The 17,635-nt window shown below is 43.1% G+C and overlaps 1 protein-coding gene across 1 annotated transcript; it reads left to right on the forward strand.

The window, feature by feature from the left end:
* The first annotated feature begins 12,096 nt into the window (after nt 1-12,096).
* On the forward strand, nt 12,097-17,174 carry LOC119372673 (gastrula zinc finger protein XlCGF42.1-like). Its single transcript, XM_037643122.2, has 2 exons — nt 12,097-12,843; nt 15,865-17,174. The coding sequence occupies exons 1-2, from the start codon at nt 12,398-12,400 to the stop codon at nt 16,181-16,183; spliced, it is 765 nt and encodes a 254-aa protein (XP_037499050.1). The 5' UTR covers nt 12,097-12,397; the 3' UTR covers nt 16,184-17,174.
* Nucleotides 17,175-17,635: the final 461 nt, after the last annotated feature.

Below are 17,635 nucleotides of genomic sequence, written 5' to 3' on the forward strand. Positions count from 1 at the left end.
GTCTAAGAAGCCCTTGCGTGGGTGTGATTTACTCGAAAGATGGTTTTCTGAATGAATTGAATTAAAACTAAGGAATAGCTGCATTCTGACGTGGTCATCACTCTGCGAGCATTACAGTTTCTCAGCACTCATCGTTTGCTTTGCTACAGTAAAGCTGCGTAATGTGGTGAAGAATAGTAGTACCCGAAATATTATTCATGTTTTCTTTTTTTCATTGCGCAAAGATCTGCTCACTTTCGTTTCCTCGAGTGCAGCTTCAGTGAATGCCACTTACTCTGCAAATGAGAAACCATGCCAGGAATTCTCAAATTTCTAGTCTGGAAAAGAAAAAGAATGTCACGTCTCGAAGAAAGAGGTCAAGGTTTTTTTTTTTACAAAACAGGCACACTTGAAGTACATGGAGCTGTTACAAAGATATAAGGAACAACAGAGACAAGAAAGAGCAAAGATAAGGCAAAGATATCTGCTCCACAAGCTTATAAACATTCCAAAAGAAAGACGATAAGAAAACAAGGTTTGACACATTGCTTTTACACATTCAAGAAGCACAATGATTATAGTCCCTGGTGTCCTTTATGATGTGGCATTTTTGCTATATATTGGAAAATGTATACATATAGTAACTTATGTATATGTATAGTATAAATATAAGTGCAGTGTAATATATGTTTATGAATAGTATAGTACAGGAGAACCCCGCTGTTACGTTCCTCACTGCTGCGTTTTCCCGGCTGTTACGTCGTTTTCCGCCGGTCCCGGCATAGCTCCCATAGGATACAATGTATTGGGAACCCCGCTGTTACGTCGTAACTGTCGGACCGTTCCCGTATGATACGTCGCGAAGTGCGCTCGGAGCCGACCGAGTGACTACCAAAGAGAGCGGCCATGGTGCATTTTCACGCAGTTTGGCCTCGTTTGACCGTAATATTAGCCGCATGAGAGGCGCAAGCAACAGAATCTTTCAATTGATGCAAACAAAAGCATGGCCTTCGAGATTCAAATTGCAAAGATGGCGTCTATGACGTAACTGCTCGCGAAAGCAAGGCCTTCGAGATTGGCATTTACTATTGACAAAAGCATAGCCTCTGAGATTTGTATTGCACAAACATGGCGTGTATGACGTAATTGCTTGCGAAAGCAAGGCCTTCGAGATTGGCATTCACTTCTGCCATCGCGTTGGCGTAGACTCATCATCATCGTTATTTGTCGGAGAACGGGAGGAGTTCGAGCTGTTTGGAGCTCGCGTGGTCGTGCGTGCGGTTCGCGGTCGGACTCGCCGCGCCGATCGCGCTTGCGTGTGCTTAGTTCTTTCATGCCTACAGCTGTTGGTGTTTAAAAAATCACATACGTTGATTACATTCCTGTGGATGAGGCCGTCCTAAGCTCCGCGTTTCTATCCATCGACTAGATCGCGGCTGAGCGCACCAATTTTCGTGCTGCTCATAAGAATTGAAATAAAATTCTGTACCACTAAATATTTTGCCGTTTTTCCATTTTTTCGGCTCTTACGTTTCCCGTCTTTTACGTTTATTTCCTACGGTCCCTTCAAAAACGTATCAGCGGGGTTCTACTGTATATGTATAGAGAAAAATAAATAACAGCTGCATCATACCATTACTTACCTACAGGGCAGAAACCTGGAGGCTTACGAAGATAGTTTGACTTAAATTGGGGATGATGCAGGGAGCCATGAAACGGAAAATGATAAGAGTTACCTTAAGGGACAAGAAGAGAGCAGAGTGGGTCAGGGAACAGACATGCGTTAAGGACATCTTAATCGCATCAAGAAGAAATGGGCACGGGCAGGATTTGTAGCGAGAAGTCAAGATAGCTACTGGTCATATAAAGAGTTACAGACAAGAGAAGGCAAGTGTGCGAGGAGGAGGGGCAGAAGGCTAGATAGGCGGATGAGATTAAGAATTTTGCGGGGATAGCGTGTCCACATCACGCTCAAGACGAGGATAATTGGGAAAACATGGGAGGGGCCTGTGCCCTGCAGTGGGCGTAGTCGGGCTGATGGCGATGATGTATGAGGCATCTTGTCCATTCTGGAGGCCAACGGGCAAGCTAAGTTCTGTACGTGATGAGAGAATCTCACTGTTTTATCTGCAGGTCACTTTGTAGTCAGTTTTCTCTGTAGTTATTAACTAATCGTGTTCACCTTTTGGCAAGGCTTGACCACGTGACCAAGTACAGATTCTGTGTAATGTTCAAGCCTTTTTGTTGTTGTTGTTTTTTTGCATAGTACTTTTTAAGGCACTGTGGATCGGAAAGCGACTAACATGCTGGTCATAGTTCTACTGCAAGATAGGTGGTTGTGCCATATTGTAAGAAATGCCATGAAACGTACCGCTTGAGAGGACATACAAACACGAAAGATGCAATGCCAACATATGATCTGGGATGAAAACAGGTGGAGTGGTATGCACAAAGTGTGAAAAATTTATGTGCACACCAAGCTATGTTTTCTCCTGGTGCAGTGTATAAATAAGAGCTCTGGTTATGTGATGTCCTAATGTTTCCTCAGAGTGCTTGGTTTGGTGTGACTATACTGTTCCTCGCTTTTCACGTAGGCCTGTATCGTGAAATGTGCTACTCCGCATGTGGGTTCATGTTTCTAAGCACGCCAGCTCCTTTGGTTGTTTAGAGTGGCGTAGGCCGAGACAAAGACCTCTGAAAAATGTGCCACTTACAAGTCATGTGCTGTTGCATCAATATTCGTGACAAGGTGATTACTGAGGTGACTGTATGAAAATGTAGAGCTCTCCAAATTGTTAATGACCTCACGGGAGCACCAGCAAATACAATGTTTTGTCATCTTATGGAGTGCGCGTGTTGAGGCACCGAGAGGAAGGTTCATGTGCGTAGAGAATCCACCAGTTCGAGCGTCGTCTGCTAGGTTATTCCATTTGGCCCAATTAGCCCTCTCTGTTTAAGATATCTATATCTTGATATTTGTAAGCATTGCACACCTGCCTAAGGCATGGTACATGATGCAGCTGCTTGGCGATTGCGTCAAAGCATGTGTCTAGATTTTTGCATGCATGTTTTCAACAGAGCATGCACACAGTGAAAGAAAAAAGCCGAAGAGACGATGCTTGGGCAAGTGTTTTGTATACGTTTGCTTGGCCGCTGCTTTCACATGCGTGCTCTGTGACCATTGTGCTGGCTACAAGATTGTTAAGAATTTCGAGAGCTATGCGCTAGCTTTGTTACTGAATTGTGATGCTTCAAGGCAACATGGCACATATTTTGTCAGTTGAATACATCGACTGAATTGCCAGGGAGGCTTGTGAATCTCACGTGTTAGTTGCCATGTTCCTTGTGTCTTCATTGCTAGCACTGTGTTACATTGTATTGATTATTGACAGTGTGTGTACGTATGACAAACATTCATTATTATAGCCACCATGTTACCTTGCCATGCGATGCTGTGGACATGATGATTAGCCTCAGTTTACAGCGGACACCTACTTTGCTTTGCTAGTGCAATGCTTTAAGCAGTGTGCTACACATCAAAACTGTTCCAATTAATCATTCCATAAAATTGCATGTAACTTCATTTTGAACAAAGGCAGTGCTGTTTGTGTGAGACGTAGTTGTGACTGATATGAAAAGCTGTGTGCACATTCTTCGGTCTCTTCAACCACAATTTGTAAAAATTTACAAGGGTAACTCAGACGTTGGACTTCATTCATTCAGCTTTCACGTGAGCCTGTTGTTGGTGACATACCAATTGATATATATTTTGATGTATGCGGTTTGATTCAGCACTTATTATTGGTGGGGAGGGGCTAGGGGGCAACGTGTTGAGGAAGAGGATTCGCTGCAAGTATAGAAAAAATATACGAAACTTAGCTGTTGATAATGTTTCCAAAATGAAGCCAACGGTGTTAGACTGTTTAATTTCATGCTAGCATTCCATTCCTAGTGAAATGAAGAAACTGTACACATTTCCCTGCATCTTTCTCTGTGATTGAACAAATAGCCTGGCACCGTAAGCATTAGCAGCTCATTAGCGACTATAATTTCGTGCCACATATGCTGGTTGTTCAAAAGACAGAAACATGATGGAGGGAAAAAAGAAGTTTCCATGTGGTTCATTGGAAACAATATCTCAGCACCACTTAGGCACAGTGGTGCTATTCTAGTATATGGCACAAAGCTCAGTGATGGCCTTGGTAACAGTGCCATAATGACGTAGTTTTCATTATGCATTGCATTCACTTTCGCAGGCACAGCATGACGATGTTATGTTTCTGAACGCATGACCGGTGTATATAAACAAGCTGAATTTGTGTTACATTTGTCGTAAATGTTGCGCACTGATTTATTCAATAAAATGTTTTCTGTTTTTCAAAGTGCCGCATTCTTGACTGGGTGGACACAATGTGTGTATGTGGCCAATGTGGACTGTCTTGTGCAAGATAATGCTAGAATGCAAAATGCTAGACATTAGATTCCTCCCATTGTTCCTCTTGGTTGGCAAAATATGCGAAGGGCAGCGAAAAGAGTGCTTATAAAACCAACTATATTTAAAATTCTGTACGAGTTATTGTAGTCCCACTTTAGAGAATACGTGCAAGTAAGCCGTGCTGAATTCTCACTCTTCTAAATATTTTTTAAGGAAGTTGGTAGTGTTTTGCATAGTTTATTACCTGTCCTATGTTTGTGCACATTCGTGCAGCCTCATTAATCTCTCTGAGCAAGTTCTTTCCCGCAGGGGCGCCTGTGGTTTGCAGGCGTTTGGTGTGTTGCGACACCACGGACCCGAGCATGTGTGAGTGCCACCAGCCCACACCTGGCTTTGCAAAACCACCCGGTGGTTTTGCAAAGCCTTTAACCTGTTATGTGGTAAAAAGTATCCCGATGGTAGAGCTTGCCGCCAAGTGCACTGACATTTTTAATGCACCTTGACACAGGCTACACACCACTTTGGTTCTCGCTTCAATTGAAACTGCACTCCTGGTCTGACGTGACATGGCAGAAGACATTTGGTCCATTGGCATAGCCAGAAGTAGGGGTTGGCGTGCAAACACTCCCAACAATTTTTACGGTTATCACATCTGTATAAACTGTTCACACACATGCACATAAATAAAGGAGTGAACATCCACTGCCCCACCTCCCAAAATAAAATACTGGCAGCACCCCTGATTTCGACCTCGGGCCTGAAGGCTCAAAGGCTCCTACCCATAAAGTGGGACCTGAAACTGCAGTCTTCGTACGTGCAAAGCAGGCATCCAGTTCCTCCACAAATGTAATGGATGCTTCCCCAAACACTTTTACAACAACAGTGCCGAAGAAGCTGTGCACTCACTTAACACGCCTAGGAATACCAGCTAGAGTCACTGTTCCTGCAAAAGGCACAGTTGCAAAGCATATTACATTTCTTCAACTGAGTACGCAACCATCTGGAGGAATAATGGCTGCACAAATAACACGCTGGAATGATTTTTCTGCACGATTTAGATGGCAAAAAAGATACAATTAAGTAGGATTTCAATGGTGAGAACTTCTGGGGACCTCTTAAATTATATCATCTGAAATTTATACGATCCATAGAAAAACTATTGCCACAGCACCAGGGTGAAAGAAAATATGTTCTCATTTATTTGTGGCATTTACATTTGCTTGAGGAAATCATTGGTAGCCTTCTAGACCATTCTTTTGCTGTGATTGTCAAGTAAATATTTCTCTTTACCGCCTGCCACTTTGTCCAGAGTGCAGAGGGAAGAACATTATTTTTCACCTAAAGCCACATCATGCCTCTGCTCTTTGCCTCTGCTCCTGCAATGCACATGTGGTGTGCCCAAGTGGCCCAAGACGTCGTAGATAACACTTCTCGTCAGTGTATCAACAGTGGAATGTTGACTTACAACAGCTTATATTTTGAACCTTGGGATCGAACATGTAGGCACAATCACTGTGTAGAGTCTGGATCACGCACATGCTGCCTGCAGGAAACGTTTGTAGCACAAGTACGATGCACTCAAACCTCAATATAACATGAATATATTGAATTATCGGTTATAGTGAAGTAAATGAACAATATTCTTGTTATAGCTACAGTGTTACAAGTAAACGTTTGTAACGAATTTTTGGATATAACGAAGTTATTTTCGTGGCAGATGTGACTATGTTATAATAAGGTTTGAGTCTACCTCCTTGCAAAAGAGAGCAATGGATGTTTTTGACACACAGGTATCACCTAACCGATATATCAGACCGAGGTGAAAACAGCACGTAGAGATGAGAACGGACAGACACAAGAAAAGGCACAGACACAGACGCTGACTGACAACTGAAGTTTTACTGCTCATACGCCACGGAAATAAATAGCACGTATAAAAAAAAAACCAATAAGAAGTGAGGCACGGCAAAAGAAGCAAGGCTTGATAGGACGCTCAAAGCAGTTAGCCAGTGGGACCGTGATTATCTAGCCCCCGATAGGAAGGCTAGCTCTTTATCTAAAAGGGCCATTGATGGGACGCCTACGCAGCTGTCCTGTAAGTTCACGATATTTTGGGCCTCCATGATTTCTCGGGTCACTTTATCGCCAGAACTGCGTAATACTCTCATGTTGTTGAATTGGGGCGCGCATTCACAGTCTCGGCAGTGGATGCCCAGGTGTCCTGAAATTCGCACGTTCACATTGTATTTATGTTCTAACAATTTTTTGTTAAGGCATCGGCCGGTCTGGCCGACGTAAGTGCGTCCGCAAGACAAGGGAATGGAATAAAGGACTCCCTCAGTACACGACACGAACTTATCGCGATGATTAGTGGTGCAGCCAACCTTCGTCCGACCCATCTGATTCACTCGTTTGCAAAAACCTGACAAGTGGTCAGGAGCTGAAAACGAAACGTGTATCCCATTTCTGCTGCCTATCTTTCTCGGGTTGCGGGAGATGCCATGTACGTAGGGAATGACTGCACACTTTTTATCTTTGTCTCTTACGTGAGTCTTATCCGTCCTTAACATTGTTTTTTCCACTGAGGATAGAAGGGTTATCGGGTACCCAGCCTGTACTAGACGGCACTTCTGGTTCAAAAAGCTGTTTTTTAGCTTGTGCTCACACGATTTCTTGATAGCACTGATGAAGCACGAATGTATGATGCTGCGCTCAACCAACTTCGAGTGGGCTGAATCGAAGGGAAGGAGTGGTTTGTTAGCCCGAGGCTTAAAGGCACAACACACATGATTGCTGATAAAATATAAACCTAATTCTAAAAATCATATGAAACCATTGAATGGCAGTTCGTGGGTGACAATCAAGGGGTTTAAAACACTTGGAAACTGAGAAAGAATACTTGGAACCTCCAAATGGATGGCTTCCAGTCGGCAATCAAGAATTACAAGGTAATCATCGACAAATCTGAACACTCGCTTCACAATGCTGTCTTGAAAGAACTCGTTTAAAACTCTGTCGTGCATAGCCAGAAAAAGGTCGCTGAGGATCGGTGCAATAGACGAACCTATACATATACCATTCTTTTGAATAAAAAACGAACCATTCCATTCTGCGTAGGTCGATTTCAGGTAAAAGGAAAGCAGCTCTATGAAGTCGGCAGTTGACATGCTACTGGCGTTTTGGAATTTAACAGCTCCATGCTGGTCAATGCAGTCCTTGATACAACTGATCAAGTCTTCATGAGGTATAGCATAGTCTTTTATGTCAATTGAGAAACCTACTAAGGGCTTGTCACAGTTATCCTTTAAAAACTTCACCACTGGTTCTGCATTCTTTACCAAAAAAGGGTCGTCAATAGCTAGGAGCTTTAGCTGCTTTTGTAAAAAGGAAGCAATAGACTTCGGCCCGGTGCTTGTTTCAGAGACAATGACAGGAAAGGAGAACCGACCTTATGGGTTTTGACAGAGAAAAACATTTCTAAACACAAATGGTTGTTGGTGTCCATTGTACTGCGTAACTTGTCAAGATTTAGGCGTTCACACAGTTTATTGGCTCTATTCTTTACCTTGTTTAGGCACACGTTGCTGCACTTATCGAATGATGAACCGATGACTTCATGGGCCTTGGTCAGGTACTCGCCTTTGGGTAGAACCGCAAAGCCTCCTTCCTTGTCGGCAGGGAGAAGGAAAAGGCCACTGTCTTTGAGGAAGGTCACTGTCTTTTCCAGTGGCAGTCTCATGTTGGCCGACTTGTGACGAGACAACACGTCCACTCCCTCGGAAGTGCAACGTGTTATTATGGTATATCATATCAACTTCAATAACTTCAGAGGTCATTTGCTGGCAATTATAGACACTCTATAAACTGAAATGCACATGGGCTTTTTTTTTTCATCTTGGTTTGTTCTTCTGTACTGTTTTCATTCTTGTTATTTACTCACAGAATGCATGAAGAAACTTCTGTTTTGGCTTATATGTATTCTTGGCTGTCAATATAACTTGCCGTAAGTCAGCACTGATTAGCTCTGCGTCTTCCTCTTGTCCTCACCTTGTGCACTTGTATACTTCAAGCTTTGAACAAAGACATACCATATATAAGAGCAAAATTTTACCAAGATGAGGATTTTCAGGAGCAGACGTTAAGTTTACATTAGACAGGAAGACGTATTTAGCTAGCACGGGTATTCAAAACACTCCCATCACAAATGTCCAGCCCCCTCTGCAGAGCTTGATTTAGACAGTGTGGCACTGACTATACGTGGAAGAGGCCATGTAGGAGAGAGTTGGCTTATGGGCGAGCTTCACATGTAAATCTGGGCTCAAACGTAAGTGTTTGCGGTATCTTTGTTTTAATGCAGTAACTCTAGAGTTTGTTGAAAGACTTGATTTCACTTAGCAGGTGCTTCGACGGTGTCCCACACATAGGACTGTCCTCTACTATTTGTATGCCCTGCTGCGTGTAATGCACTGACTTACCTGCTCCCAAAATTTAAAAAGTTAAGAAAAGATAATAGTGCAGGTCATATGCAAATTTAGTTTTCATTGCCGCCACTGTGCAGTTAATTGTGGTTTTGGGTTCGAATCCTGGCTAAGGTTATCATCTTCTGAAGAGGGTAGAGCATATACCACTTGTGCATTGTGCTATGGGTGCATGACAAGTAACCCCAGTTCATCAGAGCTAAGGCAGAGCCATGCTATATGTCATATCACAGCACAGCTTTGAGATAATAAACTCCACAATTTAATGCGGTTATTTCAAATTTATTGCCTGTGTAGAGCCACTGAAACTTGACACACTTTCTGCAGTAACAAGAGAGTCATCAAGTGTTTGTTTGCCTTGCAGGTTTGCTATGAAGGAGAAGCTTTTTAGGCTCATATGCAACCATGGCAAGCATACTATAACTGCTACCAGGCGACGGAATTTTCAGAGTGGCATTATATATGAAAGCAAGAGTATGTGCAAGAGAGTCGTAGAAGAGCACAAGTACCTTCACTGTTTCAGTGGTTCATTCTCATGGAGTTTGACGAGATATGCACAAAAAAACCAAGCGTTGCTCTGCAACTTGTGTGGGAAGACACTTGTGTGCTGCGCTTACTTGGAAAAAGCAGAATTACTAATGCACCGAATGTTTGTGTTCCATCGTCATCTTCATAGTTTCTAAGACTGCTGTGCATAATTTGCTACAGGCTTACTGGTAGACTGTGTGATAAGCAGGCAGACGAGTGCCACATAGCTCAGTATTATGTTGTTCTTAGTCATGTATTGCAATATCCGTGCTCGTGTTGTGGACGGATTATGCACTTTCTATCCCCTTAACCATACTTTATGCCATGTCACTGGATTATTCTGTATTGTATCTACTGAGTACCAGTTCTTCATGGGACCACCAACTGCTATGACAGAATGCACTTGTCTAAAAATATCAATCTTGTCCAGTGTTTGCCTGTCCATTGCATTTTAGGTTTAATGTGAGCTTAATCTGGAGGTCAGATAACATACGCATGCATACTTAAACTGTTTTGGTTGTGAAATTTATTTCATGACCAATTTTTCTTAAAAATTTCACATCGGTCGCTCATGTCTAGTGAAGGGCCGAAATGACACTTTCCAGCGCCATTTCTATTTTCCCCACTACCCTTTGCACCATGAAGCATTTGCAATTTCTTCAACACATTTTTCTTTCCAAATTCCCCTGCACCTTTAGTGTTAACCTTAACCATTCAGACATTCAAAGTTTCTCACTACAGCTTTACCAGTAACCAGCCACACCAAGATGCCAAATCATATGTTCAATGATATCCTTCGGCTATGGCCTAGCTGTGCAGTTGTGTTTTATTAGTTCTTGGATTTGTCGATACTCAGAATGTGTTTGTGCTTGTTACTGCACATTGTCCTTTGCTTTATTTACTGTGAAACCCTTGTGTGTATTGTGGTTAAAGGGTCCCTGCATCACTTTTTCAGCGTGGTCAGAAAACGCTGCAAATTGGTTGTCGAGGTTCCCGAGAACACGTGAGGCAAACATTATATAGCGCAGCACGTGGCCGGAGTTCACAATTAATTCTCAAAGTCAGCTGGAAATCATTCCCTCTTTTCCCGACAAATGATGCCATAAACCCAGATGACCGCGCCTAAACCCAAAGTCCACGGCCGTTGGCTGATTTGAGCATTGTAGCAGTATAGTTACCGCGGCTGCCATGGGATGCAGCCACGTGCCCGCACGTGCGTTCGTGATCACACTGGAAGTAAGCCACACGTTTGAAGATAAAAAGAAAAAAAGTGCTCAAGTTCATGACGTGCACTAACAAAGGGACGCATCTTCTTGCCTCCTTGTGATGCCCCTCCCTGCGTAGCTTGCAGCATGTTCGCTAGTATCAAAGGAGAGAGAAAGCGCTTGAAGTGTGCGACAAATCCCTGTAACTCCGCTCGTACTTAAAGGATTCTAAAAATTTTTGCGGCAGTTGATTCACGAGTCAAATGAAGCCATTTGATGATTACATGGGAAAGTGTTGCAGGACCCCTTTAAGTCTAGAGTCTCACTCTGGTCGTGTTCCTGAAGATTAGTTCTCAGTTTCTTCATTTATGATTAGGGCAAAAGCCTTAGAAGCCTCGCCAAACGTGAAAAGTGATCATCTGTGTCAGCGGCATTGGTTCCAATACGAATGATGCAAAAAGTCATGTGATTATGTTATCTTGGGATGTCATCATAACATGACAGATAGCCAAATTTGTGACATCACCATGACAACATCTCTACATCTTTGCTTGGTCAAAGGTGGGCCGATTTCGGAGGAACTGGAAAACCTTGTGAGGTGCAGAAATCTTTCAAGAGGAATGGGGGGGGGGGGGGGCTAATACAATTGACAGAGAAGAAAAAGAAGAAGGTGGCGTTTGCCTTTGATTCGTCTTAGGTGAATACACAAAGGACTGTGTGACCATTCTCTCTTCCTCTAAAGAAGTGGTTGCCATTTTTTACTCAATTTTCAGCTACTTCATTTGTGTGTGTGCAGAACTGCCTTATGAGTGTTGGCTGTGCTTTTTACATGTGGTTATGGAAGTGTTCCATGTGAAATGAATGCATACGTGCTTAATGGCTAAACTGAGAACATTTTGAGAACGGTTTCCATTTGATAGAACTTTCTTGGCTTACAGTGAAACTTGCAATAATCACGAATGTCCCTGTAAAGTGCAATTTAACTGATGGGTTGCTAATTTTTGGCTGCCCAGCAACTACAATTACCCATATGACAGCATGTCATTTGTTCATGGTCTCTGCACATCTGATGATTAGAACATCTGTGTCATTTCTAGCAGTAGCACTAACAGTTATGTTTGACCCTCCTAACAGTGGTGTAGCCAGGATTTCATTTCATGGGAAGGGGTGTCCAACTCCTTTTTATGCATGTTCATGCATATATTGTTTTTTGTGTATAAATATACACAAACATAAAATTTCAGGGGGGCCGGGGCTTGAAACACCCCATACCCCCTCTGACAATGCTTATGCCTCCTAACTAGTAGTGATCTTTGGAGGCATGCTTTTCGATGTCTTCAATAGAGGTGACAAAACTGTGTTTGATCTATTTGATGATGGTGACAAAGCTGATGTATTTATATAATTAATGTCAATAAATATTGCTGAATGTTTTATGACAAATACAAATCAATGAGGAGAGAAAAAAAAACGATTTTATGGCCTTCCAAGACAAAGTCAGAAATTAAGCACCTCAGTGATGCAAGCTGACATAATTTTGCCGGCTAACAAGGAAACTGACTCTTCACTGGCCTCTCATGAAGATGACACGCAAGTGTTGTTAGACTGGCTGGTTTAGCTTTGCATTCTTTGCCACCAGTTTCAAGCAGTCACTTGAATTTCATCTGTTATGCCAGTTTCCTGGAAATTATCGCAATTGGGTAGTCTTGTTGCTTGCATGAATTGTCTGTGATCATGTTTGTTGCTCATTACTGCTTAATGCCTAAACGAGGATGTTCAAGTCTCTCTTCGACTTCTTGGGGTGTGCAGATCCAGGATCTATGGACATCAAGGTGGAGCCTCCGAATTCAAGCAGGGATGAGTCTGAATCGTCAACCAAGAATGCCGTCTTACAGGCGACAGATGAGAAATTTGACTGCAAAGGAGAAGTCAAAGTGGACTATCACTGCGAGCTCTGCAACGAGGGCTTTGACACATATAGGCGGTTACTCCAGCACTCCGTCGAGCACCGTTTGGAGTGGCCACACTGGTGTGGCCAGTGCGGAGCCAATTTTCCGCGTGACGAGGCTCTCAAAGAGCACGAGAACACGCATCCAAACAAACATGTGCGCTTTTGCGTGATCTGCAACAAGTCCTTCTGCTTCGAATTTCGGCTGAAAGCACACATGTGGACTCACGCCGTCCAACCAACGTTCCGCTGCCACCTTTGTCCTGATGCGTATGCAGTCCAATTTGTATTCTTTCGTGGTGCATTGCATTACCTGACCTCATGCAGAGGGGCGTAACTAGGATTCTGTCAGGGGAGGGGGTAGTCGGACACCATCACACGTGTGCGTGCGTACGTTTGTACAGTATAACCTCATTGACACATTCCCTTTTCATGTGATTCCTCGACGCAAGCGTTTGCGATATCGCTATCAAGCAAAACTGCGCTATGTTTTGGGGAATTAGGATTGTACGTTTTTCCTGCTGTATTTTTTATTAGATAAGGTGCTTAAGCCCAGAGAAGCCCCGTGAGTCGCGAGCAGAAATTGTCATCATCATGAACCAGCACGCGCTCTCTTCATCCTCTTCTTCACTTTCTGCTTCACTCCCAGAACGCATGCGCCGATGTGTCCTGGTTGAGATGCAATAACTCTGATGGGCGAGAGAACGAGTAAGGAGAGGGAGAGAAAGAAAGAGAAACCGAGAAATTCTTGGCTAAAATTTTTTTTTGGTGAGGTGGGAGTCGTACCTGCGTACCCACAATCCGAAGGCGAGCAGCGTAACCACTCGGCCATCTAGGCACGCTAGCGGAGCATAGCATAGCCTAGTATATTAGAGCGAAGGAGTGGGAAAGGGAAGTGGTGGTGAAGACGAGCGAAAAAAGGAAAGGACAGAGTAAAGCATAGCATAGTCTTGTATGGTACAGTATAGCAAGGGGTGGGAAAGGGAACTAAGGTGAGGAGGAGGGCCAGGTCACCTGCTCCGCTGTTTCCTCACTCTTTGCACCACTAGAGTGTAGCTGCCCCATATATTTCTTTTTTTTTTTTTTTCAGAATCATATTAACAAGGTTCGACTGCATGTGTGTTTATATGCATGCATCCAAAGAGGGCAGAATTTTAGGAGAAGATGGAGGCTTGAAGTGTTAAATCTTTGAACATGGATTGTCACCAGAGCCAACATTTTGGCAAGTGGACTTGTCTTTGTCAAGGCAGCAACTGCCTTCTTCAGCTGCGTGTTTGTGCACACCGTGCTCACTCTCCACAGACTTCAGAAATGGAGGAGGAAAAGAGAAAGCGAGCGCATGAAGGACGATGTGCCTTTTTCCTTCTTCCATTACTGTGCAACACTTGAAAGCGGGTAGACGTCAGAGATCCCTTTCAAAACCCTTCTGCCACTTTGTGGGATTCCACACAACTCATTGGCAATATTCCGTGTCCGTGTGCTTCGAGTTGATTAACTCGCCCTCACGTTGCCAATTGCTAGCATACTGGTTAGCTCAATTTGCGGAGTGACTGTCCCGAAAAGGCACTGGTCCCGGCTTCAATGCCCAGACCAGGATGAATTTTTCTTTCAACTGAGAAGCTTTGCACTTTGAGAAATCCATATGGATTTCCTTGGGGCTCCCCCCCAACTGGAAGTTTCCAGTTTTGCATGTGTATATATACACGCACACATACAAATGCCTGCGTGATGTTGACACCCCCCGTGAAAAAAATTTCTGGCTGCGTTACTGCAGTGAACACCTCACAAAGTAAATTACAAAAAGAAAAGCCACATGCATGTCACATTTTTTCTTTCTTTTTTTTGTTCTTCACTCTCCTTTACACTGACTGCTCGCCACTGTTTCGCATTAGCCAACCGCTCGCGTCATTTGTCTGCGGCGGTGATTGCTTGCCGGCGTGTTCTACTCTACTGCTGCTAGCGGTTGTCTCAAGGAGTTGGTTGAGATAATGGACTAGGTTGAACCACATAGTTCCGAACAGGCAATATTGCGCGGTAACATGAATAACTGTCTCAAACTGCTCCCGGGAGCGAAACTTGAGGCTAAATAGTGTTAATATAAGCGCCAATTTTGAAAACAGGCATTTATAGGCATTTGTAAGCATTTAGGCACAAACGCCAAAAATGGGCATTTATAGGCACTATAAAAACACTATAAAAGTCCTTCTTAACCTCTAATTTATGCTCATATATCAAATTGGCACGATAGGAGAGCAAGGAACAAAATAGGCATTTGCCTAAAAATTTGGTCTCTAGTGATGAGCATTGACAGGTTAACGGCTACCTTTGCAGGAAACCTTTCACAGAACAATCTTGTGCCCTGTTAAATAAAATGGAACACAGCAGCAGTGATAATTAGTAGTAGTAGTTCAGACTTGTACATAATAGCATATATAATTGCTTACATGTAAACCCAGATAATCATGCTTAATTCGGCACCCCCCCCCCCCATTACATAATTATTAAATTATTGTCTGTTAGTTCACATTAGCAAAAGCCAATAAGTTGCTTTTGTCTGTAAAGCCTCGTGGTTCAGTAACATTCAAATACCATACACGCAACACAGTTTCTTTTATGAACAATCATTCTTGTGTTTTTCCTTAATATATAAGAAGGATGCACTGTGCAATAAGCACAAACACATGAAGCTAGGTAATTAGTCGGCACCCTCTCTGTTGTCTTCTTTTACTTCAAGTTTTCGCACTTTTTCTTTCTCTTTTATGTAGGTCACTTTAATTCCTGTTACAGATAGCGTAAAATCCAAAGACTTTGTTGTAGGATAAACCGAGCTTCAAGTGTGATGAAGGACAATATACCTGAAGAGCTCAAAACAGCACATTGCAACGCAGTTTATTCCAGCAAGAAGACAAAGAACTCTCATTCCACGTACCCACCATTGCCATCTTCGTTTTTCTTTGTTCTTGTACAAGCTATATCTTTGCTCTTATTAACGGATAGGTCATTTCAAAGTTTTCCACAACTTTTACACTGATGGCTTATTGATTAGGTAAGCCTATTAAAAGTTTGTAATTAAACTTATTAACCACATACTCTTGTGGAATGAGAGAAATTCTCATGACTAGCATGTACAGTGGGTGATTAACACGCAATGGTCACTGTTCACATAAAGTTCTTCATTGTTTTTTAAAATTCTCGGCAACATTTAGTTGCAACAGCTCCTATGCGCCCATTGAAGATTAGCACACCTTCTGCGGTAACAATACAAGTAACATGTGTCTCATCTACCTGCAGGTTTTGCAAAAAGCAGCAGCTTATAAAGCATCTGCGTAACCACGGCAACCATGCCAGCTTTGAGTGCGATCAGTGCGGGAACAGCTATGCCGACAATGTGTCACTCAAGAGGCACCGAAAGTATCATCGGGACGATCTCAAGCGCCACAAGTGCCATCACTGCTCGAAGGCCTTCTATCGACAGTCTGACTTGAACAACCACTTGAGGACTCACACGGGAGAGCGGCCATTTGTGTGCGACTTCTGTGGGAAGGCGTTTGTGCAGCGCGTTCATTTGCGAAACCACAGCCACATATGCAGTAAACAACCATCCTTGTAGACTGCAGGACCGCACCGTGGACATTCCGTTTCCTGCTTAGTGGTCGACATTTAGGGAACTAACACTAGTGCATAGTGTGGTCGTCAATGTCTCGCTCTGGGCATCTCGCAGTGCAATTTTTGTGAAGCTTCGGTGCTTGCTGTTGAATTACCACTTTATATGTTGCAAAAACATGACAAGAGAAACCGAGTAATGATGATTGTCACAGTCGACGCATATGTAGTATTCTTGTCAATGAAATGTGTTTTAATGTACTACTCTGCACCGACATGCACTCGAAGGGCAAGTTGACAACACCCCATCAGTTTTGTGAAAACATGCCAACCATATTTTTAAACCATCAGCGTTGTGGAAAACATGGGTGATTGCACATGGGATGTTCATGAAGGTGTTCTATTCCGCCTGATGAGGCATATGCCTGTGGCCAGGGCCGTACCCAGGAATTTTTTTCGGGGCGTATTTTTGCGTAGAACAGCCAACTTTGGCAACTGGTGGTCGCTGTGAAGGTGTGTAAATATTTAGCTATCACCGGAAAAAAGAATGAAGAAATTTCGGGGGGTGTCAGAACCCCCTTAACCCCCCCTTAGTTACGGCCCTGCCTATGGCATAGTCTTTAGATATCACAAATGTTTATCATAAGGCTTTTGGAGGGAGCCCTTAGATAAAGCACAAAAGGGTTGCCTTTTTTTTATGGCATTGTACTAGCTCTGTACTACCTGCTTGTTTTTGACAATTTTTTTTTGGTCAACAAATATCTGTAGGCTGGCCCATATGCTTTTGTGCTTTCATTTCCAATTGTAACACACTTTTATGTCACAACATATAGCTTTATAGCTGCACCAGAAAGTCAAGAAACTCTGGTGAAGTTGTAGTCTGGGGCTTATGCAAATTTAGTTTTGCACGCTTGTATTGCTGTGATGCCACGCTGTGCTTAACAGTTTGACAGTGTAAACAGTTGTGGCCAGGGGTGTAGCCAGAAATATTTTTTGAAGCGGGGGTAGGGGAGTCCAACTCCCCTTTATGTATGTTCGTGCACGTTTTGTATGTATGAACGTATATATACACATACAAAGTGTAAAAATTTCGGGGGGAATTTGAACCCCCTCCCCCCCTCCAAACCACCCCTCTGGCTACGCCACAAGTTGTGTTGTGGCTGAGCCTGCTAGAAAAATTAATCTCCGGGGCCCTGCTTCATGCTTTTAAATTTGCACAATCATTCCTTGGTGTTGCCGTGTGTGGTCATGTTCACGTGCTGTATGTTTTATTTTAGTTTTATCCCCTTTGGTGAGGGATTTAGTGAGAACTGCTGTTTGATAAGATAACCGAATGGATGAGAACAGAATATCTTAAGATGAAAGTTGCTTAAGACCTCTCTTGTATAGTTTCTTGTCCCTATAAGAAATGGTCATGGCTGATGCTTCTCTATTTTTCAATCCCCTGGCACTCATTACC

This window comes from Rhipicephalus sanguineus, chromosome 10 (assembly GCF_013339695.2).
Source record: "Rhipicephalus sanguineus isolate Rsan-2018 chromosome 10, BIME_Rsan_1.4, whole genome shotgun sequence".
Classification (NCBI taxonomy): Eukaryota; Metazoa; Arthropoda; class Arachnida; order Ixodida; family Ixodidae; genus Rhipicephalus; species Rhipicephalus sanguineus.